The sequence below is a fragment of the Lepidochelys kempii genome, chromosome 6, assembly GCF_965140265.1.
Source record: "Lepidochelys kempii isolate rLepKem1 chromosome 6, rLepKem1.hap2, whole genome shotgun sequence".
Classification (NCBI taxonomy): domain Eukaryota; kingdom Metazoa; phylum Chordata; order Testudines; family Cheloniidae; genus Lepidochelys; species Lepidochelys kempii.
Window position 1 is genome coordinate 24,312,364 of NC_133261.1, and position 20,760 is coordinate 24,333,123.

Genomic DNA, 20,760 nt, shown 5'->3' on the forward strand with positions numbered 1-20,760 from the left:
ATAACCCCCAAAGAGCCTCATCCATCTTGCAAAGAATGAAAGTGTAACCCACCCCCCCCCCCACCCGGGAAAACTGCCATTGTGCTGCCGCTGGTTTGGGGCCATTGCCCTCCAAGGTACGGTCTACTGAGTTTTTTTGTTTTTAAAGCTGTATTATTTTCCACATGGAAAGTGTTTTTTATTTGCAGTATAACAAAAAAAAAAATCATGTAAGCCTCCTTAGTGTTTGAATGTTATTACTGCAAAGTGTTTTGCTTTGAAGTGCTGTGTGCTACATCTCTGTTGCCCTGAGCCATCTTAGGGATTCTGTGTAACATCTGATGGCAGAGCAGAGCATGTCTCTTGCTGGAGCCTCTGTCTCCTGACAGAGCTTAACATGGTCAATAAATTAAATTAAATGATGGCAGTGATGTTGATTTCAATTCCTTTGGTACGTGTCTCCAAACTGGGATTAAAGTGGTGCTTTGGCACTAGAAAGCCCAGTGTTTTACCATCTAAGGAGTCATGGTACATCAGAGAAGATAATCAGGATGGAGCAGAGACTGAAATGGATGGTGGTGTGTATTTCTGCTGTCGTTAATACAGACACATGCACCATGCACACTGGATGCAGGAATGGAAAGGAGCGATAAAAAAAAAATTAAATTGGTAAAATGTGACAGCACCATCCGAACCCAGCAATTTCAGTTTTTATTACATACTCATCCCTTGCTAAGTCACTGCTGTCTCTTCCTCCTCTGTCTTCAGGTCTGTATGTTTCCCCCCCGCAACTCCTTCTAGGATGCAGGATCCTCTGCTGGAAGAATACTGCACTGCACCCCCCTTCTCCAGTTACTCTGCTTCAGGGGGCTAAGAACTGCTCTCTGTGGCTTTCTCCTTCAAAGCCTACCTTCCTTTTCCTCCTCCTCCTTCCTGTTCTTGACTGCTGCTTAAGGATTTCCAATTGGGTACCTTTCAGAACAGCCTGGCGACACTTTGCAATTTGTTGTTGTCCATGTTATTTGTGTAAGGGCTTGTACGCTCAGTGGGGTCATGTGCATTACGCATGTGGGATTTCTAAAGTGCACTAATGTGATGCACGTTATTTGCTCCCTGTAGACACTGCTGGCGCACACTAAAGATTTCTTAGTGCACTATAAGGTAGCTAACGTACGTTCTAGCACACTAGGAAATCATTAGTGTGCATCAGCAGGATCTACATGGACCAATTAATGTGCATCACAGGAGAGCGCTTTAGAAATCACACCCCTGTAGTGCGCATTACCCCATTGTGTAGACAAGCCTTTAAACAAGCATCTAGAGGGCCCAAACAAGATGTGGGCCTCATTATGCTGGGCATGAACATATGGAGAAGAAAAAGTAGAACCTGCACCAAAGAGCTGACAATCTAGGTAAACTATGTGGAGAAAGAAACAATTTGTGTCCCATTTTACCCCTGGGAGGAGCTGAGGCACAGAGAAATTTAGTGACTTGTGTCTGTGGCAGAGAAGAGAATTGAACCCACATTTCCTGAGTCCTAGCCAGGTGCATTAACCACAAGGTCATCCTTCCTCTGTCTCCAAGGCAGCCTGTCCAGTAACAGGGGAGCAGCTGCCTTGATGCTCTGCTATTTTCCCTGTTCCTGAAAGTGTTTTCCCCTTTCCTTCAATGCTCAGCATGGATCAGTGGCTTAAATCCCTCTTAGAGCACTTACCAGCCAGCTCTTGCCCAGCCTGCTCTCTCATTTGCATGGTAGAGTTACTCTTTGGGATGATATTACATTCTATTCATTTTATTTTTTAATGAAAAAGAACCTTTAAAATGTTGTCTGCTCTGATCTAGAAGCACTTGGACTCTGCAAACAGATAGGTCCAACAGAGGCCTGGCCAGCCTTGAGGTTATCTTTTTGACAAGGTGGATCAACCCCGACCTGCTTTTTTGGCAGGAGAAGTGGAGAGCTACAAGCAAGTGTGTGCCAGGCAGGCTTGCTGGGGAATGCAACCATGGGGGAATGTTGCCAAGTTGAGCTAAAGTCAGTTATCTTATTACTGGGAACCACTAAGACGACGAGAAGAGAAGAGGTTGTTTTGAAGTCTGTCTGTTGCTGAGCTTGAATAAGCAGCTGAGACCAGAGTATCCCTAGGGCCAGAAAAAGGGGAACCTTCTGTGTAATTCCTCTGATTTGTGGTTTTTGTTATGTGGATTTTGTGATTTGTAGTTTGGAATTAAAAAGACCAGAAGACATGTAAAGTGTGCATTTCTTTGTGCCGATTGTGCCGCTCTCCATAGATTTGGAGCCAACCAATGTGTGATGAACCCTTTATCATCTAATTGACTCCAGAGTTGTCAAGCTGCAATCAATGAATGTCTAATATTTAAAAAAAGAAAAAAAAACCTCCCTCTGATTTGAAGCTGTGGTACACTGGCTTCCAATGAGACGACACACTAGTTTATAAGGTATGCAAATAGCTATGCTCAGGGAAATCAGATAATCAGTACATTAGCCTGGGCCAAGGCTGACTGTGGCATGGTTCCCTTTTTATCAGAGTTTGACACCCAGGAACTGGTGAGGCTGAGGAGAGATCATGCCAGGACCCAGAGTGCTTATGGCTGCATTCGGAGTTGCCAAATAGAGCATGTTGCAATGGTGAAAAGATACCAGGGTGAGAATCCTTGGAGCAATTTACCCATGTAGTGCACGGATTGTGGACTTTGTGCCCTAGGTTTGTCAAGGAAAATGAGGTTTGTGCCATTAGAGCAAGTTTTAACCATAAGGAATCTTGTATGATAAGGTGAATTTTAATGGGGGTATGTTTCTACTGAAGCCTTCCATATGGTTTTTATGCAGGGGCTGAGGGGCGATGCAGCTGTCATCCTAGTACAGTATCTTACATCTGGCTGAAGCGGGAGGAGCGGACACATGGCTCCTCTGGGAGTGCTGTCAGTTCCACGCTGTCGGCAGGCCATCAAAGAGCACTCACAAATAGAGTAACAATTCCAGCCCCTCCTCTCCTTTCAACCCCCAGGCTTAAGAACTTGTCACGTCTGTCACATGACTGCCGGATGTTCACCAGTCCTGTGAGTATCCTGATTCTGTGGCAATGGGGTGAGCCTCCAAACTCATTCCTTCTGCCCCCAGGCCACATGCAGAGGTTATACCCCCAAATGGAATCTTGGGAGCAGACGACTGCCCTTCCTGTTGAATTACAAGGCTTGTTAAAATGCTGCCTTTATCCACAGTAATTTAACTGCACAGGCATCCCTGGGGCTGCCTGACTGTTATAAACCTAGTCTGATAGTTGTGTAACTAATCCCAGTCTGATACGCTTATACCACACCCTGGCAGTGAGATCTGAGTGTCTAACTGAGGGGAGAATTCTGCTAAGGGGGTTGCACTGGTGTAACTGAAAGTTGAGTTGATTAAACCTGATCCAGAGCCTGTTGAGGTAAATGGATAGACTCTCATGGACTTCAGTGAACTTTGGGTTGGGTTCCTAGTACAGTAGGTTTTTTGTCCTCTGTGATGTCATAAAAGATAGCCACTGTCCCTCAATTCTAGATTGCTAAGAAACCAGGGAAGGTTTGTTCCTAGCATCTCTATAGCTGGGTCCTCAGAGAACTGGAACAATTGAGATGGTCTAGAGGGCTATTTGCTGTGTTTTTTTTATTCCAGAACAGATGGAGGCAAGTGAAGATCAGTTTTAGCTGATTTCAAATTGACTTTGGCCAAGGAGTTCTCATCATATCAGCACTTTCACCAGTCTTGTGTTGCCTAAGAAATACTTTCCAGCCTTTGCCATAACAAATCTCCTTACACAGAGTAGGGACAGCTGTAGCTTTATGATAGTTTACCATGGGCCCAGATAAAATGCGTGAACATTAACAAATAGTAATTTAAAGTAAGCAGGTCTTCCCCCAAGCACAGGCTTGGGTGGCCCTCGGAAAAGGCCATCAGGCCATTAAAGATTAATAGGCTCACAATTATACACCATTTTATAGCAATATTATTGGTACTGCTAGACCTATATGGCAAACTTCAAAGGTCTGGAGATGGTTATGCATATTAGGTGCCCCCAATCAAATCAGAGATTCTGTCTTGCCCTAGTAAAAACACCTGGGCACTGTAATAAGGAAAGAGATATGGTCTGAATCTTCTACGGAGAGATCACTATCTCCGTTTTTATATTTCATATACCAGCTTGATATTCTTAGAAGTTATTTTTAGATCATCCACAGTTTTATGTCCCTGCCTTCATTAGTTTCAGATATAAGGATCAATCATCAGATGCACCTGAGCTAAGCTTGCTGAAGTTTTCCATCCCTTAGCAATCTAGGGGCTAGTCAGGAGAAGATGTAGCCCCTGGCATATTTTAGAGCAGCCTCAAGTCTGCTGTATTTTGTGGTAACAGGAACGTCTCCCTAGGAGATGGGCAACAAAAATTATTAGGGGACTGGAACACATGACTTATGAGGAGAGGCTGAGGGAACTGGGATTGTTTAGTCTGCAGAAGAGAAGAATGAAGGGGGATTTGATAGCTGCTTTCAACTACCTGAAAGGGGGTTCCAAAGAGGATGGATCTAGACTATTCTCAGTTGTAGCAGATGACAGAACAAGGAGTAATGGTCTCAAGTTGCAGTGGAGGAGGTTTAGGTTGGATATTAGGAAAAAACTTTTTCACTAGGAGGGTGGTGAAGCACTGGACTGCGTTATCTAGGGAGGTGGTGGATTCTCCTTCCTTAGAGGTTTTTAAGGTCAGGCCTGAGAAAGCGCTGGCTGGGATGATTTAGTTGGGAATTGGTCCTGGTTTGAGCAGGGGGTTGGACTAGATGACCTCCTGAGGTCCCTTCCAACCCTGATATTCTGTGATCCTATGAGCCATTTTGCTGGCCGAGGATCAGCTGGCTCTCACTCCTTCCCACTCCTGACATGCCTCTTATGCTAGAGGGTGAAGAAGTAAGTGGCATAAAGCTATACCAGGCTAGGATTCTCCCACTTTGAGGAGTTCTCATCTGCTTCATGGTCAGTTCGTGCTGCTGTGTCAGTGCAATGTGAATTTACAGGGTGCCAAGAATCAAGCCCAAAGTGTTGTATGGGTGTTTAATTGTGAAGGATGGAATTACTGTTCCACAAGGAAAGATGAGAACATTCAAGCAATCCAGCTGGTTGAGCGCTCCTAGTTACTTGCTTGCTTTATTTATTTATTTATTTTAATTCTTAAAAAGCTATAGGAAAGCTTGCCTACAAGTTTGAGAACAGTTAGAGAAAAACTCAGAATTACACTCCTTAGGCCAAATCCACTGGAATCCACAGAGCTGACTTTGCATTCATTGGCATCAATGGAATTATGCTATCTTATGCCAGAGATGGATCTGACCCATAACGTTTAACTTTCAGAACCATTACTGCGATGTCCTGACTGCGTATTTTGCTGTGGGAATTTTGGGAGACTTGATAACATATAAAGTTAGAGAAGGGAAAAGTTGTAGATCAAGGAAGTGAATGGGTGATCACTGTGCATTCTTCAGTCTCCATTCCCTGCCATCCCTGAAAACTGATAGTGAAAATGTCATTTTCAGGGAAACAACCTCGGACAACTTCCTTGTTTAATTCATAATGGTCTGATGAAGACAAGTAATAAACCGACCTACGTATGGCCAGCCTGAGGAATGGCCATACATATAACAAAGTAACAACTGTGGTGTGGTTGGGGGGTTGACCCTGAGAGTGCAGTGGCTTAGTTTTATATACGCTACGTTTGTTTTGTTTTTCTATCCAAATTCAGAATTTCAGCAAATACTCAAGATGGGGGAATATTTTAAAAATTGAAAATTCCTCTTAGACACCTGTTTAATAAAAGCATAAATGTATATGCTTTAGCTCTTCTCTAATCAGCAAAGCATTTACATATGTGCTTAAGATACACTGACTTCAATTGATACTTAAGTCTGTGCTTAAAGTTAAACACAGGCTTAATGGCTTGGGTGAATAAGCATGGACATAGTATGCATTTTATTTAACTTACATTTGCAGAATTGAGGCCTCATTGAGTAACAACATAAAAGTCTTTAGTGTCTAACAGTCAGGTAAGAAATTTCAACAGGGGAGTATAAGGTTAAAGGTCAGACTGTATGCTGATGTAAAGAGGTTGATGCTGATCCAGTGATTTAAATGTAGCTGGGTCTGTTTGTTTTGTTTATATTTTATTGATTTTTTTTCTCCCAAAAGGAGAGGGAAAGACAAAAAGAACAATAATAATAATAATTAATAAAGGAATGGAAAGAAAAGGAAGGAAGGGGCAAGGAGAGTGACATCTCAGCCTCCATCTGATAGGAATCAATTAAAGATTTCTAAAAAGTCAGACCAGATCTTTTCAGATTTGCCTGAGGAGATACTCCTGTTGCTTAGGTGGTAGAATACATTGCCTCCAGGGTCAGAAGCTGGGCTCAGCAGCTTGGCTGACCTGGCAGCTAGAGAGTAGATTACATTTAGGAGAAGAGGGACCTCAGTTGGGTCAATTTACACCAGCGGAGAATTGGGTCCTAAATATCTTTGTTATAATTAAAACTAAATGTTTTGTGAATTTAAATGTTAGTTTTCATTTTTAGGCACTTACATTGTGCAGTGAGTTGCAATATTTTATTCTGAAGCTTCTCTGCTGATTGAGTCTAAAGCCGAATCTGATTTCTCACTGTTCTGTGTGCTAGGTATGGGGAGTCAGAAGACAAAAGCTTGTGCCCCTGCCTGCACATAAAATTTCTCAAGTAGCAGGAGTTCCCCCTTTTTTGCTCAAGTGGCTACAGAGATGTCAGGGAAAAAGAACCCCTGCTGTTTACTGTCAGTGTTTTGGATGAGATAAGCCTCCATTGTTCCTTATACATCAAGAAGAAAGGAATAATAGCTGATGGCATTGTATATATCTGGCTAGTCACATTTTCCTTAAACAGGTACATTGCCTTTTCATATTAAAATTTAATAGTCACCTAGTGTTTTTGTTTATTATTCCTTTCCAAATACTCTGTTTAAGCCATTTAATTTGCTGCAGATTTCAATTTAATTTTAAACACTCTGCAGTGAAGCTTGCTTTATAAGGATTACATTTTGGGTAGGTGCTGTCGAAACTCCATAATATTTTGGCTTAGTTTCCTATAAAAAGTAATGTTCTTTTACTTATCCTCAAAAGGTAATGTCTTTCAAATGGGAAAGACCGAGTTAAAAAGAAGCTGCAGCTCCCCACAGGAGTTTGTCTTTTCAAAAACAGAAGTTTATGTTTATATTTCAGCTGGGATTTTCAAAGGAACCTAAGGGAGTTAGGTGCCAGCTGGACTTTTTTGAAAATCACAACCTCACACCCCTAAATATGGCCCTGGTTCAGAAAAGCATTTAAGCACACGCTTAACTTTATGTACACAAGTAGTTCCACTCATGGGCGGCAGGTACCATAGACTGGGGAGGCTGTGCCTCCCCAAACAGACAGGCGTGGCCCCACTCAGGCTGTGCCCCCAGGTTCCCACTTCCTGCCTGCTCTGTGTGCGGCAGTATGGCTCCAGTCTCCCTGTGCAGTGGCCCTGGTGTGTGAACTGCAGGCTGGGGGAGGCTAGCCCCCAGCCCTACCCCTTCCACTTGAGGCCCTGTCCCTTCTATGCACCTCCCCCTGCCGGAGCCAGGAGCCCCTCGTCACCGACCCCCCGCCCCAGGCTAGCCCCCCCACTCAAGGGCTGGGGGGGCTAGCCTGGGGCAGGGACCAGGGGCCGCAGTGGGGAGGGGCTTTGGGCTCCAGCTCTAGCCTCCACCAGCCTGCAGTTCACACACCACCCATGGTTCCACTGAATTACAAATTAAGCTCATGCTCAAGTGTTTTACTGAATTGGGGGCCTGTAGCAGGGCAGTCACCCTGCTCCGGTGTGAAAGGGGTTAAAAACAGCCCTGGGGAGCCAATCAGGAGTGGGCTTGAGGCAGCCAGGGCTGGGCTGGGAGCATAAGAAAGCCTAAGGGAGAAGCTGGGTCATAGTTTCTCTCCTGCCTTGGAGGGAGGAGGACTTAGCTGCCTGTGAATAGGGTATTAGAAGCAGAGCTGTGCTGGGGAAAGGCAAGGGGAGTGGGGGAGCTCCAGCCTGGCAACACCCCAGGCTAAGGCCTTGATAAAGGCCTGTGCAGGTACTGGGGCTGGGAGGTGCAGCCCAGGAATAGGCAGAGGCAGCTGGTCTGATCCCCTTGCCAATGATGAGTGGCCTTTACAAACTGCAGACTGCCCCAGTGAGAGGGGGCTAGATGATGACTGGCAGCACCCACTGAGGCAAGGTGGGTGTAGAGGGTTGGGGGTTCCCCTGGGAGGGGAGACCCAGCATGTGGGGGTACTGCAGTGGGCAGAACCCCAGGGTAAGGGGTCCGGGAGGGACATGAGTGCTTGAGACAGGCAAGACGCCAGCCAGCAGAGGGTGCTCTGAGTCTGGAAAAGAGCTAATTCCCAGATGACCAGCAGGAGACGCCACTCGGGTGAGTCTTCCCTCTGCTACGAGGCCTAAGTGACCTGATCTTCAAAAGTGCCAAGCACCCAGCAACTCCCATTAAAATCAGTGAGAACTTCTGGGTACTTATTGCTTTTGAAACTTATTTTAGGAGCCTGCGTGTGGATGTAGGAGCTTAACTTTTGGCTTTTCAAAAATTTTGGTTTAAAAGTAAATTTTTGAAGATGTGTGGAAGCAAACAGTTAATTTTGAACTTATTGTTCTGCAGCTGGAGTTTTGAGAGTAATAAAAATTAGATGCTGGCTAAGATACAACAAATGATTATCTTTGTTAAAAACCAACGGTGTGTCTTTTTCCCTTTTCACAGCTGCTTTAAAATATCTGCTATCTCAAGTTACCATGCCTGTGGGCAGTTACAGTGATTTTTAGGGCTGATCCATCACTTTGTCCTAGACAGCAAGAGCATGTGTACTGGCTGTGTGTTTGAAGTGCTATTTCTTTGAACCTCAGCTGATCTTTCAGGTTCGAAGATGCAACCTAATTTTAAGAAAGCTACCACATAAATCACACTGCTGCGGTACGGTGCTGCTGACTCTGCATGGAAATGTCTGGCAAAGATTCTCTTTGGGCAACAACTCATCTTATACAGAATGTCACATGTGATCTGCATTTCTATTCCTTTGTTCTTTATTACTGAGGGCATTGGCAGTTTAACTGGTCTTTTGCTTCTTAAGAGTTCATCTGCTAGAGCTGCTTATCCCTCATCTGAAGCAATAATCCGCTCTGCTCATGACATAAAAATAAACAGTTATTCCTAGGGAAACTGTGGAAGCTCCTCACTTGGACCACTAAGTATTATACAGGACAAAGCACTAAAACACCCAGGGAAAAGTCCTGTGTTAACAGAGAAAGGTACAACAAACTTAAAGGGCTCAATATGGAATAGGAGGCCTCCAAGTTGTGCACGTAGAACTTTGAGCCTGATCCAAAGACAGTCTTTGCAGTGATTCCACTGGGCTTAGGAGCAAGCACTTTGCTTGTGCACACACACATCAGCTCCTCTACTTTCTTTGCACTGCTGTTGGGGTTTGCTAGAACTGTCATGAGCAAATCCCCTGTGCCCAGCTGAGTTTGTGTGTGTAAATTCCATCACATTTGCACTTCACCTTTGCACATAGGTGAATGTGCATAAAAAGTGGGCCCATTCCTGCAGATGCAACTTTGCACATGCATAAATAAAGGCCACTGCACATCATGCCCAAAATATCTTCTCTCTATCTATGATTTTATTATTTCCATAGCAACTAATTATGCCATCTATGTGGAAATCTATGTGGGAGAAAGGGAGGAGAGGGATCATTTGGGGACCAGTACACCCATTAAGGCTAGCGTACTATGACAGTGATTCACCAGATCCTCGACTTCTTGTCCTATAGATGGGTATGCTGCTCTCCAAAGCAAATAATTAATAATAATAATACAGCTGTCTGTCAATATGCTCCCATATGTCTGATGTTCACAGTAGAGAGCTCTCTGCCTTTTGAACAGAGACTATGTATCTTAAATGGCTGTGTTCCACCATTAATGTTACAAGTATATGGTCAGATCAAAAATCATAGGCCTGATTCTCTGTTGTCCTACACTTTGTAAAATCATTTACAGCTGTGCAAAATGAGAGTAAAATGCTTCCAAATCAGAGCATGCATGTTGTCCCCACTTTGCCTCAATGTAAACGATTGCACACCGTGCAGGTCAGTGGAACACCAGGACTCCCCATATTGTGAAAGAAGTTAGTTACTTGTGATTTTGATAGCTGTGGATTATTAACACCAAAAGAACTTTAAAAACCTCAAATGCATCTTTCGCTGTTGATATTCTTTGGTTACTTTTTGCATTTTTCTAGGCTTGGACAATGAAAATACACTAGTCAGCTTCATGAATTTTTTTTTTCTTTTTCTTTTTCCAGTTTCACTCTCACAGTAGTGGAGTTGCAAACTGGCCAGAGGAATGCTGGTTTAGATTTTTTTTTTTTTAAATTCTGTTGTAACCTTTAAAAATATAATGGAAACATTTCTATTAGGCTTAGCCTTTGGAAGAGCTTGTTTTTACAAAGCCTTACATTTTTGGGCCAAATTTGACCTCACAGCAGCTCTTAAGGTGTTACATGTGCATTGGAAAAAACAGCAGAAAAGAGGTTTGTTTACTAGTTTTCTTGTTGCAGAGAGAGAAGCACTGCAATCAGTTTTAATTAATGCTTTAATGTGAAGCACTGAAGGTCTCTGTGTATGTATATTTAATTAACATGTTTAAGTATTTACTGTGTATTAATAAACCCATAATTAATTTATCATCATACTAAGCCATGGAACCGTCACAGTAACCTGTGAAAGAGACTTTCGTGTGGTAGTATTAGATCTTAGAACCACATACGCTTGAGCACGTCATTTTCGATCTAGTAGAGTGCTGTGCTGCATGTACACATGGTGCAAAAATAGAGGGAGACAACTAAATATACTATTTTTTTGCAGTGGTTTGCCATTTTTATTCGGTGGGCCCACTTTGTAATAGATTTGACTGCTCTGGAATTGTCATCACAATTTAAAGTGAAAATTATTGGAAAGAAAGGCAAGGTAGGATTCTTGCAGATGAGCAAAGGAATATTGTGTCATATGCAGGTGGCAGCATGGGAGAACGCATGGTAGGGTTTATGCGAGAAGATCACAAATGGGCTGTTGAGGGTAGGAACATTGCTAGAGCATAGGAGAGGGGGTAATGCAAGTTGAGACAGGTTGATTAAGGACAGGAACAGTTATCTAGAGCTTTGAAGACAGTGACAAGAAGCTTAAAGATCCAGCAATAGTAAACGGGGAGCCGTTGGAATGATTCAAAGAGTCCAGCAGGAGAGTGGGGTGTGGGGAGGTATTTTTTCATGCTTTGTGTGTATAAAAAGATCTTCTACACTTTCCACAGTATGCATCCGATGAAGTGAGCTGTAGCTCACGAAAGCTTATGCTCAAATAAATTGGTTAGTCTCTAAGGTGCCACAAGTACTCCTTTTCTTTTTTCAAAGAAAGGAGTGACATGAACAAACTGATGAAGAAAGAAGATGAGTTAAGTGGTTGTATCTTGTATGGATTGAAGAGGGAAGTGTGTGTATGCATTAGAGAGAGGTCATAGAGGAGGGAGAATGTAGTAGTGAAGGTGGACACAATGAAGGTGATCCAAAACCCATTGGTTTCAATTGACTTCAAATCTGACTCTGCAAGATTTACCCATAGTGATGGAAAGGAAAGCATAGACCTTGGAACTCTTGAGGAGGAAGAGGGAAGAGAATTTAGAGGTGGCCTAAATATGGGCCAAATATAACCCCCATGTGGCAGGAAAGATGGTAGTTTGGTTAATCATAATAGAAAAAGGGGTAAAGTTGAGCAAGTTTCGGAAAGGAAGATGAGGAATTTGGGTTTCACCTTATTAAGGGTAAGCAGAGGATGAGGCAGCTAAGAGGAGTTGTCAAAGAGACAGACCAAGACGTGGGGTTGGATGGAAGGAGACAGATTAGGAGTGAAGAGTTGTTAGTGTGAGTTATTAGTATAGAGATGATATCTGAAGCCATGTAAATGGATGAGATTGCTCAGAGAGATGTAAAAGGGTAATGGAGTTGTTACAATTCTGCCTTTAACATCTAAGCCTGTTACAGTATCGATCTGTGGCCAGGACTTTGTTTTACGTTATTACCGTGCAATCTCCTTTACTCCATGGGCCAGGATTTTGTGACGCAAATCTGCTCCACCATGACATGACACTTCCACTCACACCAACGTGGACGGAGCTATCACAACACAAATGTTAGTGTACCACTGAAATCCACACCAACTGAATCTCTGTTAGTGAGACTGCACAGTGGTTTCTTTCTTGTATGTGAGAATCAGTATGAACTGGCCAAAGGATAACAATGTGCAGATGCAAATGAGAATGTGGAAAGTGGATGGGTAATAAAGATTAATGTGGGCTGGTTTGGGATTCCTTCTCTGTTTTTTCCTTGCTCGATGGGGGAATTAATTTATTGCTGGCCTATATCAGCAGAAAATTACTACATCCCTCCTGGGCTGGTTCAGCTACTCTGGCTGGAGACTAAGGCTCTGCCCATTCCTTGCTTTTTCCTGCCCACTTGCTCCAAGGAGGGAACAAGTGAGTAACCCTGTTTACTCATAATCACCCATATCTAAAGTCCAGGTAGCCCTTGGATAGCAGTTAGGAGGGTTTTGACTGCCTTGCGGGCACATAGTCCAAGTCAGAATCTAGCCCTTTGTTGGCAATGTTGTTTCTATAGGGCTCTGCATTTGAGGTGCAAAACTTCTTCCCGTCTCCTGCAGGAATTTCTAATTTATAACAGAACTGATCAAAAAGAGGTGGATTCTATATGTGCATGTTATCAGCCACTGAATTACTGTATATTGATAGTGAGCAACAGATAGATATTAGATGGAAGAGAGAATAGTAAGCTCCCTGCCAAAATGATGCCTTAAAACAGGGGTTCTCAGGACAATTTTTTTGGTGGCCTCAGTAAGAGTTGGTGGCCACTCTCACGCTTTTTCCTAAAATATTTAATTAGCTTCAGGAAAAACAAATAAATATGCACATATATATGTCCAAATCATTGTAAATTTTTTATTGCTAGCTAGTAAGGCTGTTGTGAAAAGCAATACTTGTATGTCTGTTAATATTACTTTTCACAACAGACTTACTCAGCCCTGTCAAGCCTTGGGACAAATTAAGCCCTGGATGGGGAGGTTGGGGGAGGTAGCAGGGGCCAGGAGCAATGGGGATGAGTGCGGGGCTGGAACCCAAAGCCCTGTGGCCAGAGCTTACTGCCCCACCACTCCAGGGTTGAAGCCTGAGCCCAACTGCCCCGGGAAGGTGGGGAACTCAGTGGCTGCCTGGTTCTCCACCATTGTGCTCCAGGTGTCTCCAAAGGGGGGGCAGGGCCCAATCCCTGCTGGTGCTCCAGCCATCAACGCCAAGACAGTGCATCCAGGAGCAACAGTGAGGGGGAGGGGCCACTCGCTACTCCCCCACCCCCACCCCCACCCCCACCACCTCCCCATAACAGCCCAGGAGGCTGTGGCAGCAAGAAAAGCCCCTGGTGGCCGCATTTGAGAAACACTGCCTTAAAAGAGCTACCATTACTGTGAGCCATATTGTCCCTGGGGTGGTGAAGGTTGAGGTGGAACCATCCTTCATATGGGGGTGCACTGGAGCCTCCCCATGTCTGGCCACCTCAGTGTGGAAAGACTCCTGTGTGAGAGGTGGCCTTGTATGTTGTTTTATTATTTATTACCCAGGAGCCACTTTTAGAAACTCTTTCTTCTGCTTCATGTCTTGGCTTTATAAATAAATCCACACATGTGCATTAAGGACTGATTGTGTGGCAGGTTTTAATATCTGTGCTGTACCATCCTCTCAAGAGTGTCAGGTTCCTTCCTGTTCCCCGTGACCTGATGGGGGAAGGGGGGGAAAAGGTGGAGGAGGGAAAAGAAGCTTGAGAATTTTCTGTTTAATTTTATTGGGCGATTGATTTCTTGCCATGAGGGAGGGTCAGTTCTGTTTTAGTGAATGGCATTTGCACATAATGTGACATCTGGAGGCCAGTAAAAATGAACTAGTTTTGAGCCCCTCAGAAATAGGGTTTATAATGGAGATGTTAAACTGATCCCTTTTGCACTCTGGAAACACTGTGGGGCACCATTGTTGTTAATAAATGGTGACATGAAACTATTTCAGCAGAGTATGAGACTCATTATATCTAGTGTTTCTTTATATTGCTTCATTTATAATCGTGTGCATTTCTGTAGGCTCACAAGGGGTGTGTGCTAAATGGTGTGAATCCTCTCTCACATCGTACATCCTGGAGACACGTGGGTTTTTGCTGACCCCTAAGGAAGGGGCAATGGTTAGCAACCTACATACACCACTCCATTCTTTTAGTTTGCTAGTTCTTTTTATTTGCATATTGTGAGGGGCTTTGTCACTCCTGCCCTGCAACCTGGGGTGCCTCACAATGCTTTGCTGCTGTATCTCCCAACCTGTGCTCCTCCCAGGCAGCATGCAGGTCACACCCTGAGTGTCTTTGTATAGCCACAACCACAGCCCTGGTCCAGCAACTCTGACACTAGCAGCCTGTCAGCAAACACCAGCCACACTCTGGCTTCCAGCAGCCTTGGTTACTTGTTGCAAGATGACCCAAACACACTCCTAGTCCTGGATTTCCCCCCAAAAATGTGTGTGCAGCCCTCTCCTGGACAGTCCAGATCTATTAGGTCGGTTGCCCCCCTAAAGTGCTGAAAGAGGTTCCATGCTGTTGTTTGCTAGGATGCAGATCTGTTTCCATCTGTTAGGTGATTGCCTACCAGCTTTGATAAGGTGTCAGCTTGTCCTTTTGTCTTTGAGAAGCAGGTTTACTCATTCTCCAAGTGGTGAATGCACTTTGGTCATGATTTTAATTTATGTTCATAACTTCACATATAATGTTGCTACACACATTTCACCATAATTATATTGACCAACAAGTTGTTACTTTTCAAATACTTCACAAGGCATATTTTGTACAAAGGTTATTACAGTAGTGTGTGAATACAGGGGTGCATGCGATCACATATATGTGGCCCCATCATAGCAGTAGCTGAGTGCCTCTCAGACGTGATTTTAATCTCACAGCACCCCTGTGAGCTTGGGAAGTATTGTTACCCCTGTTTTGCAGAAGGTGAATTAAGCTACCAAATGACTTGTGCAAGGTCACACAGGTAGTCTGTGGAAGAGCTGAGAATTGAACCCAGATCTGCTTCTCAGTCCCCTCCCTTAACCACAAAGCTAGTTTTTCCTCTGTCCTACCCTACTCTCCCATCCCCCTGTTTCGGTAGTGATGGGGATTGTTGCAGAAGTACTTCACTCTTTCCCACAGACTTCTTTTTGGGCTGTTTTAGGTGAAGTCATGGGTTTCCCTCCTTGCAGAATGGAATTTGCTCTATGCAGCAAGGAGATGGGAAGTAGGGGAGATTTAATGATTAAAATCCGAGTTTCCTCAGGACCCCTGTGAGGATAAACTTGGATGGCATGGGCAGAGGCACAGAGAGCCTGCTTCTAAAATGAATGGGGAAATTCCCTTTTGGATTATCATTCCCTTCATTATCCTCATTCTGGGATATTGAGAGATGCCAGGTACACTGGGCTGCACCAAGTGGATGTGTGCATCAGAGGCACCTACCTATGTTTGGTATGAGCAAAGTGGTTTAAAAAGAAACAACCAGAACTAAATGATGATGCAAACAGTGTGTGTTGAGATGGCCATGCAGAGGCTGTTATCATACTTAAGTCCTCTATATCTTAAAAAAAAAAATCAAACATTAATTAATCCCTATCATCCCTTTGTGAGGTGGGTCAGTCTTGTTATGAACAGGGTATACTACCGATCTGTGTCTTAAGAAGACACTGGGGCCACCTCATAGAAGTCAGATAATTCAATTTTTCATCCTCTCCTGGGCTTATCTGCAGCAATCAGGGGTCAGGTAGGGAAGGGTTAAGGTTCTGTAAGGTTGAGGCAGCTGAGCTCATCAGCTAAATGGGTCTGCCTGCCTTACGCACCTAGGTGGAGGCGGAGAGGGAAGCTACAGAAGAAGTAAGTGGTGAATCAGAAGCTCAGAACTGGAAGGATGGATTGTTTTGGACTGTGTTTGTATCCTAGATGAGAAGGACTTTGTATGGGGGATGGGAGTTTGTATCTGGAAGGAAAGGGAAGGACAGCTGCTGTAGGCCTGGAAGAGCGCCCCCCTTGTGAAATATCTTTGTTTTTATAGAAAAGGAAACTGGGGTACAAAAAAATTATGACTTTTAAGCAAGGCTGTAGAAGCATGTGGGCTAAGAGCCAGAGTTGGAATGTTCTTAGAACCTAGTGCAGTGCTTTCTCTCTAATACTAGCAGCTGGGGTGTGCTGTATATTTATATATTGGGGAAGATGATGAATGAAAGTCTTAGCAATTTATAAATGAACTGAATCAGGTTTGTTTGCAGGAATGAACTTAGAAAGGCAACTTTGCTGTTAAATAAATTGATTGCTCTGTGGGTGTGTGTGTATAACACCTCTTCAGCCTGCCCCAATATTCATAGTAAGAGACAGTCCCTGCCCCAATATAAATTGTTAAGACAGACAAAGGATGGCAGAAATGAGGTGTTAATATTATAGATGGGGAGCTGAGGCAGATGGAAATCAAAAACATCTTGCCAGGGTCACACAGGGAGTATGTGGGAGAGCCGGGAATTGAGTCTAGCTCTCCTGCATTCTAGTCTAATACTTAAGCTACAAGCACATCCTTCCTCTCTGAGAAAGTTGCGTTGTATGAAAGATTTTTCTACTAGTTGCTGAAGTGTTAGAGCAGCTTGGGCCAGTTGTGGGGAGGTGAGCCCCACACGCAGAGCGTGAAGCCAACCCAATAGATTACATGGTATGGAAAAACAGATAGGTAGGGAGAGAAGCAAATGTAATGAAATAGCATTAAACCGAGTGATGATACTGATTTGAAAAAAAGGAAAAAGAGAAGTCCCCACAGTGAGTAAACATAATAGATAAGTCAGACCAGTCTTCAGGCAAGTGAATTTCAATAGCATCTCCTGCAAAAGCAAATACATGCATGGGACTGTTATGATTTTTTTGATCTAAAATCTGATTGATAGTCGTAAGTGGATTAATTACTACATTTGCTGTAATCTATAGCACTCTCTCTGTGTATGCCATATGCAGCACATTCTATGTGTGTGCCTGTGAATCTGGATGTGTAATGTATGCCTACCCAATCCTTGCAGGACCAATTGCACGTCAGACCAAATCTAAATTCAGTTGCTCTTTGCTGAGAACTGTAAATCTGAGGAGCCACTAGCAGCTAGGATGATTAAAACCCGCGCCAAGCTTTGATGTACACAGGACTGATTGAGAATAGAACTACCCAGGGGAATGGGCCTGGTTAAATCTAAGATAAATTCTGTAGCCCCTCCACCTGTGCAGTGATTGGTTAAAAGCAGCTTATGTTGGATTTGCTGAGAAGAAACCAAGGGGAGGTTTTTATTTTAAACAAGGTAGTGGTGGTGCGGAGTAATGTTGTCTGAGGGTAATTTTGATTGGCTGGGGGAGGGCAGGAGTCAGAGAGAATGCTGAGCAGGCATTCATGAGATACAGTAAGAACGCTCATTCTCTCTGTCGCTCGCTTCAGATGCAGGGATGGACCACAGAGCTGTGACTGTATACTAGCAGAGAGCATGATTGGACTGGAGTCTCAGAGGAGTGTCAGCAGCACTGTGAATGAAGCTTCGTGGTTCACTTACCATAGGTTCTGTCTGTGTGAGGAGAAACAGGGATCTTTAAAGTGAGCTGAGCATCTCAGGGCAGAGCAATGTGGCAAAGAGGAATGGGGCATGGGAGCTGCTTGCCTTTTGGATAATTTCTGTTCTTGCCCACAAGTCTGTGCACCATCCCTCTTGCGTGTGTTTAGCATGTGGAGCCAGGGTTTTATATGGCATTTGCGACAAAAGCGAGATCATACATCCTTTTTTTAAAATTAATTGCTTTGGGTACAGTATATCTCTGTCTCTTCTTTTGTTTTTTATCTCTGTCTCTTCTTTTGTTTTTTGGTAGTAGGGCGGGCTGGGGGGGGGGAAAGCGTGAAACCAAAGGGAATGTTTACTTGTTCAGAAGTCTCTCTCACACGGAAGCACGCTGTTCCCTAACTCCTGGCTGAGCAGACTCCAGTTTGCCAATCTCTGCTTTTCAGCACACTTAACTCCTTGACAGAATGGCAGACAAAAGAACAGCTGGTGCAAAGCAATAGGGGGATAAGGAGACAGGAAAAAAATAAATAAACATATTGCCCCCCATCGCCAACATCCAACAACATCACATCAGTAGTAACCGTGGAACAATCGGAAGTCACCATGCGCAGGTCTAGCACCGATGAATCGACCTATCACAGGAGTCCTTCTTTGGACAGCAAGGATTACAGTTTTCCAAATGGCGCCTTCCGTCGCTACAGCAGCATGTATGGCGGCCAGTTTGGGGCCGCCAGCAACTCGTTTTTCGGATTCCACACCAACCCGGGCCCTAAAGCCACCAAGGCTAAGTACACATCCCCCAAGGGGAACAAGTACGTTGTCTTTTACCTGGATCTCTCGTTTATTTTTCTCCTAGAGCTGAAGAGGTGTAGCATGGCTCATAACTGCCTGCAGTGCATCAAGTACCTAATGTTTGTCTTCAACCTTCTCTTCTGGGTGAGTACGCACCTGAGACCGAGAGCTGTTTGCCTTTGCGCCCCCTTTTTTAGTAAGAGGTGGGGGGAAAACATTGGGTTTTGAAAGTTTTTTGCTTTATTGTTTCCTCCAATTTGTGAGCACTGAAAGTTGGATGTAAGCGAGGTCTAGGCCAATCTTTCTTTGGGTGTGCTAAATCAGGATCATAGGTACCCTCCCGTTTCCCCGTGCTCTACACAGGTAGGTTGCAATCCCAATATAGGGCAAAATATACCGAACAGAAGGTCACTTGTATGTATGTCTTTGATGACCTGAGTACAGTGGTTAACTTTAAGTTCCTGAATAGAGTCATTGAAGTCAGAGGGATTATTCACATCGCTAAAGTTAAGCATACGCTTAAATGTTCTTTTAGATCAGCACCTTGCAGCATTAAGCCCTGTATCAGAAGCCTGCAGGTGATTTTTCTTCCCCGGCAGTTGTGAGTCCTTGTGTGACTGTCTCTGAGCTGTGGGTATACTGCAATACCTGCCTCACCTAGTTTGGATTATCTGAGGTTGCTATTCTGTGGCCTGGATTTACCCAATACTCATGCGTCACCAGAACACACATTATGACATGTACGTGCATGCATTTCTACGTCATCATTTTAATAGATAAAGCAGCTGGTAAAAGCCAGCTAGTGGGTGTTTCTCTGCCAGGCGCAGGACAGTGAGGGGTTTGGAGGCTGATTGAGGGAGCACGGTCAGGGATGTGGATCATGAATGCTGTTACCCATGTGAAAATGAAGTGACTTGATTGGCAAGGCAGAAGAGAAAGGGAGTTCCTTCTGTTTCAAAGTAGCCCCATCCAGATCTCTGCATGGGAAGATGTTTTGTTGGAGTGCTTATCTTCAGTAACTCAATCAGAATTTTCCCAGGGTGGAACATCAGCAGGGAATGGAAGGATGAGGTGTTGTAAAACGATGGCAGCACCATGTTGGCATTTGGGGGTGGTTGAGGGGGGCTGTGGTTGGAAATTATGCTTTGCTTACTACAGACTTTCCATTCTCTCATGCGTTGCCAGAGATGTAAGGAAGGGTGTGTGTGTGTGTGTGTATGTATGTGAAAGTGTTATTCTCTCTATCAAGCACTACTGTACAATTGTCTGTTTCATGCATGGTGCAGTGCCTTGTGCATCAGAAATCACTGAGTGTAGGTAACCTGCTCCGGCACTAGTCCAACGTTCTGATACCAAGAATTCAGGACACGATAAACTAATGCGAGTCTACCGAGTTGGCCTCGTACTAAGAGGCGCTATGAAATACACAGAGGGTTCCCTTTTAAAGCTTCAGCTAAGCTGATAGAAAGCGTCTGAGTAGGACTGTGGTCTGTTTTCCAACTCACATTCTCACACACACTGCTGGGGGCAGAAATATCTCCTCATGTCTATCCCAGCTTACCCCCAAAGCTTCCTGAAAAGATGGGAATGCTGGCTCTCTTGCCCTTTTAAGCCTTTTGCTTCTTCTAAGGCTAGCATCCGTCTCCGACTGAGATTATAGCGCAATCAGCCAGCGGAAGCCTGTGCTGGAGAAATCCCACAGAATGTTGGCATGAACAGCCCTTTGTGAAACTAGCCATGGCAGCCCCTCAAGGCATATTCTCTGTGTGCTGCTTCCTTTTATTCCATTCATCCTGCACTAATGCATATACGAATATTTTACAAGGTATTTCTGCATGTAATGTGCATGCATTTACAATGGGCTGATGGCAGACTGTTTCTTTGGAGTGTTTCACAAAGGCAATGCCTTAGCAATCGTTCAGAGAGACAGATAAAGAGGGTTTGCTTTTCTCCCCTGAAGACATCAAAGCTTTCCCAAGCATTGGCTGGTGGTGATGGGGGGCTGTTTGAAAAGAGAATACCATTGAGCCAGGAAGGCTCTGAACTAACTCAGCCATGCAAGCAGGGGGAGGAGGTGGTGTTGAGTGCTGCAGTGCATTTTGTTTCCCTTTGACATGCTTCCCGCACAGGAGGGATGATTGACGATGACAG

The 20,760-nt window shown here is 44.2% G+C and overlaps 1 protein-coding gene across 8 annotated transcripts in view; it reads left to right on the forward strand.

The window, feature by feature from the left end:
* TSPAN4 (tetraspanin 4) overlaps positions 1-20,760 on the forward strand; it is a 518,538-nt gene that overhangs the window by 225,395 nt on the left and 272,383 nt on the right. For 2 of the 8 annotated variants that reach the window (XM_073347178.1, XM_073347179.1), the window contains exon 1: positions 18,128-18,753. The exons of 1 other annotated variant lie outside the window; for it this stretch is intronic. In XM_073347178.1, coding sequence (XP_073203279.1) covers positions 18,421-18,753 — 333 coding nt within the window. In that variant the 5' untranslated portion in view covers positions 18,128-18,420. 5 more of the 8 variants (XM_073347186.1, XM_073347183.1, XM_073347181.1 and 2 more) reach the window with 5 other exon arrangements.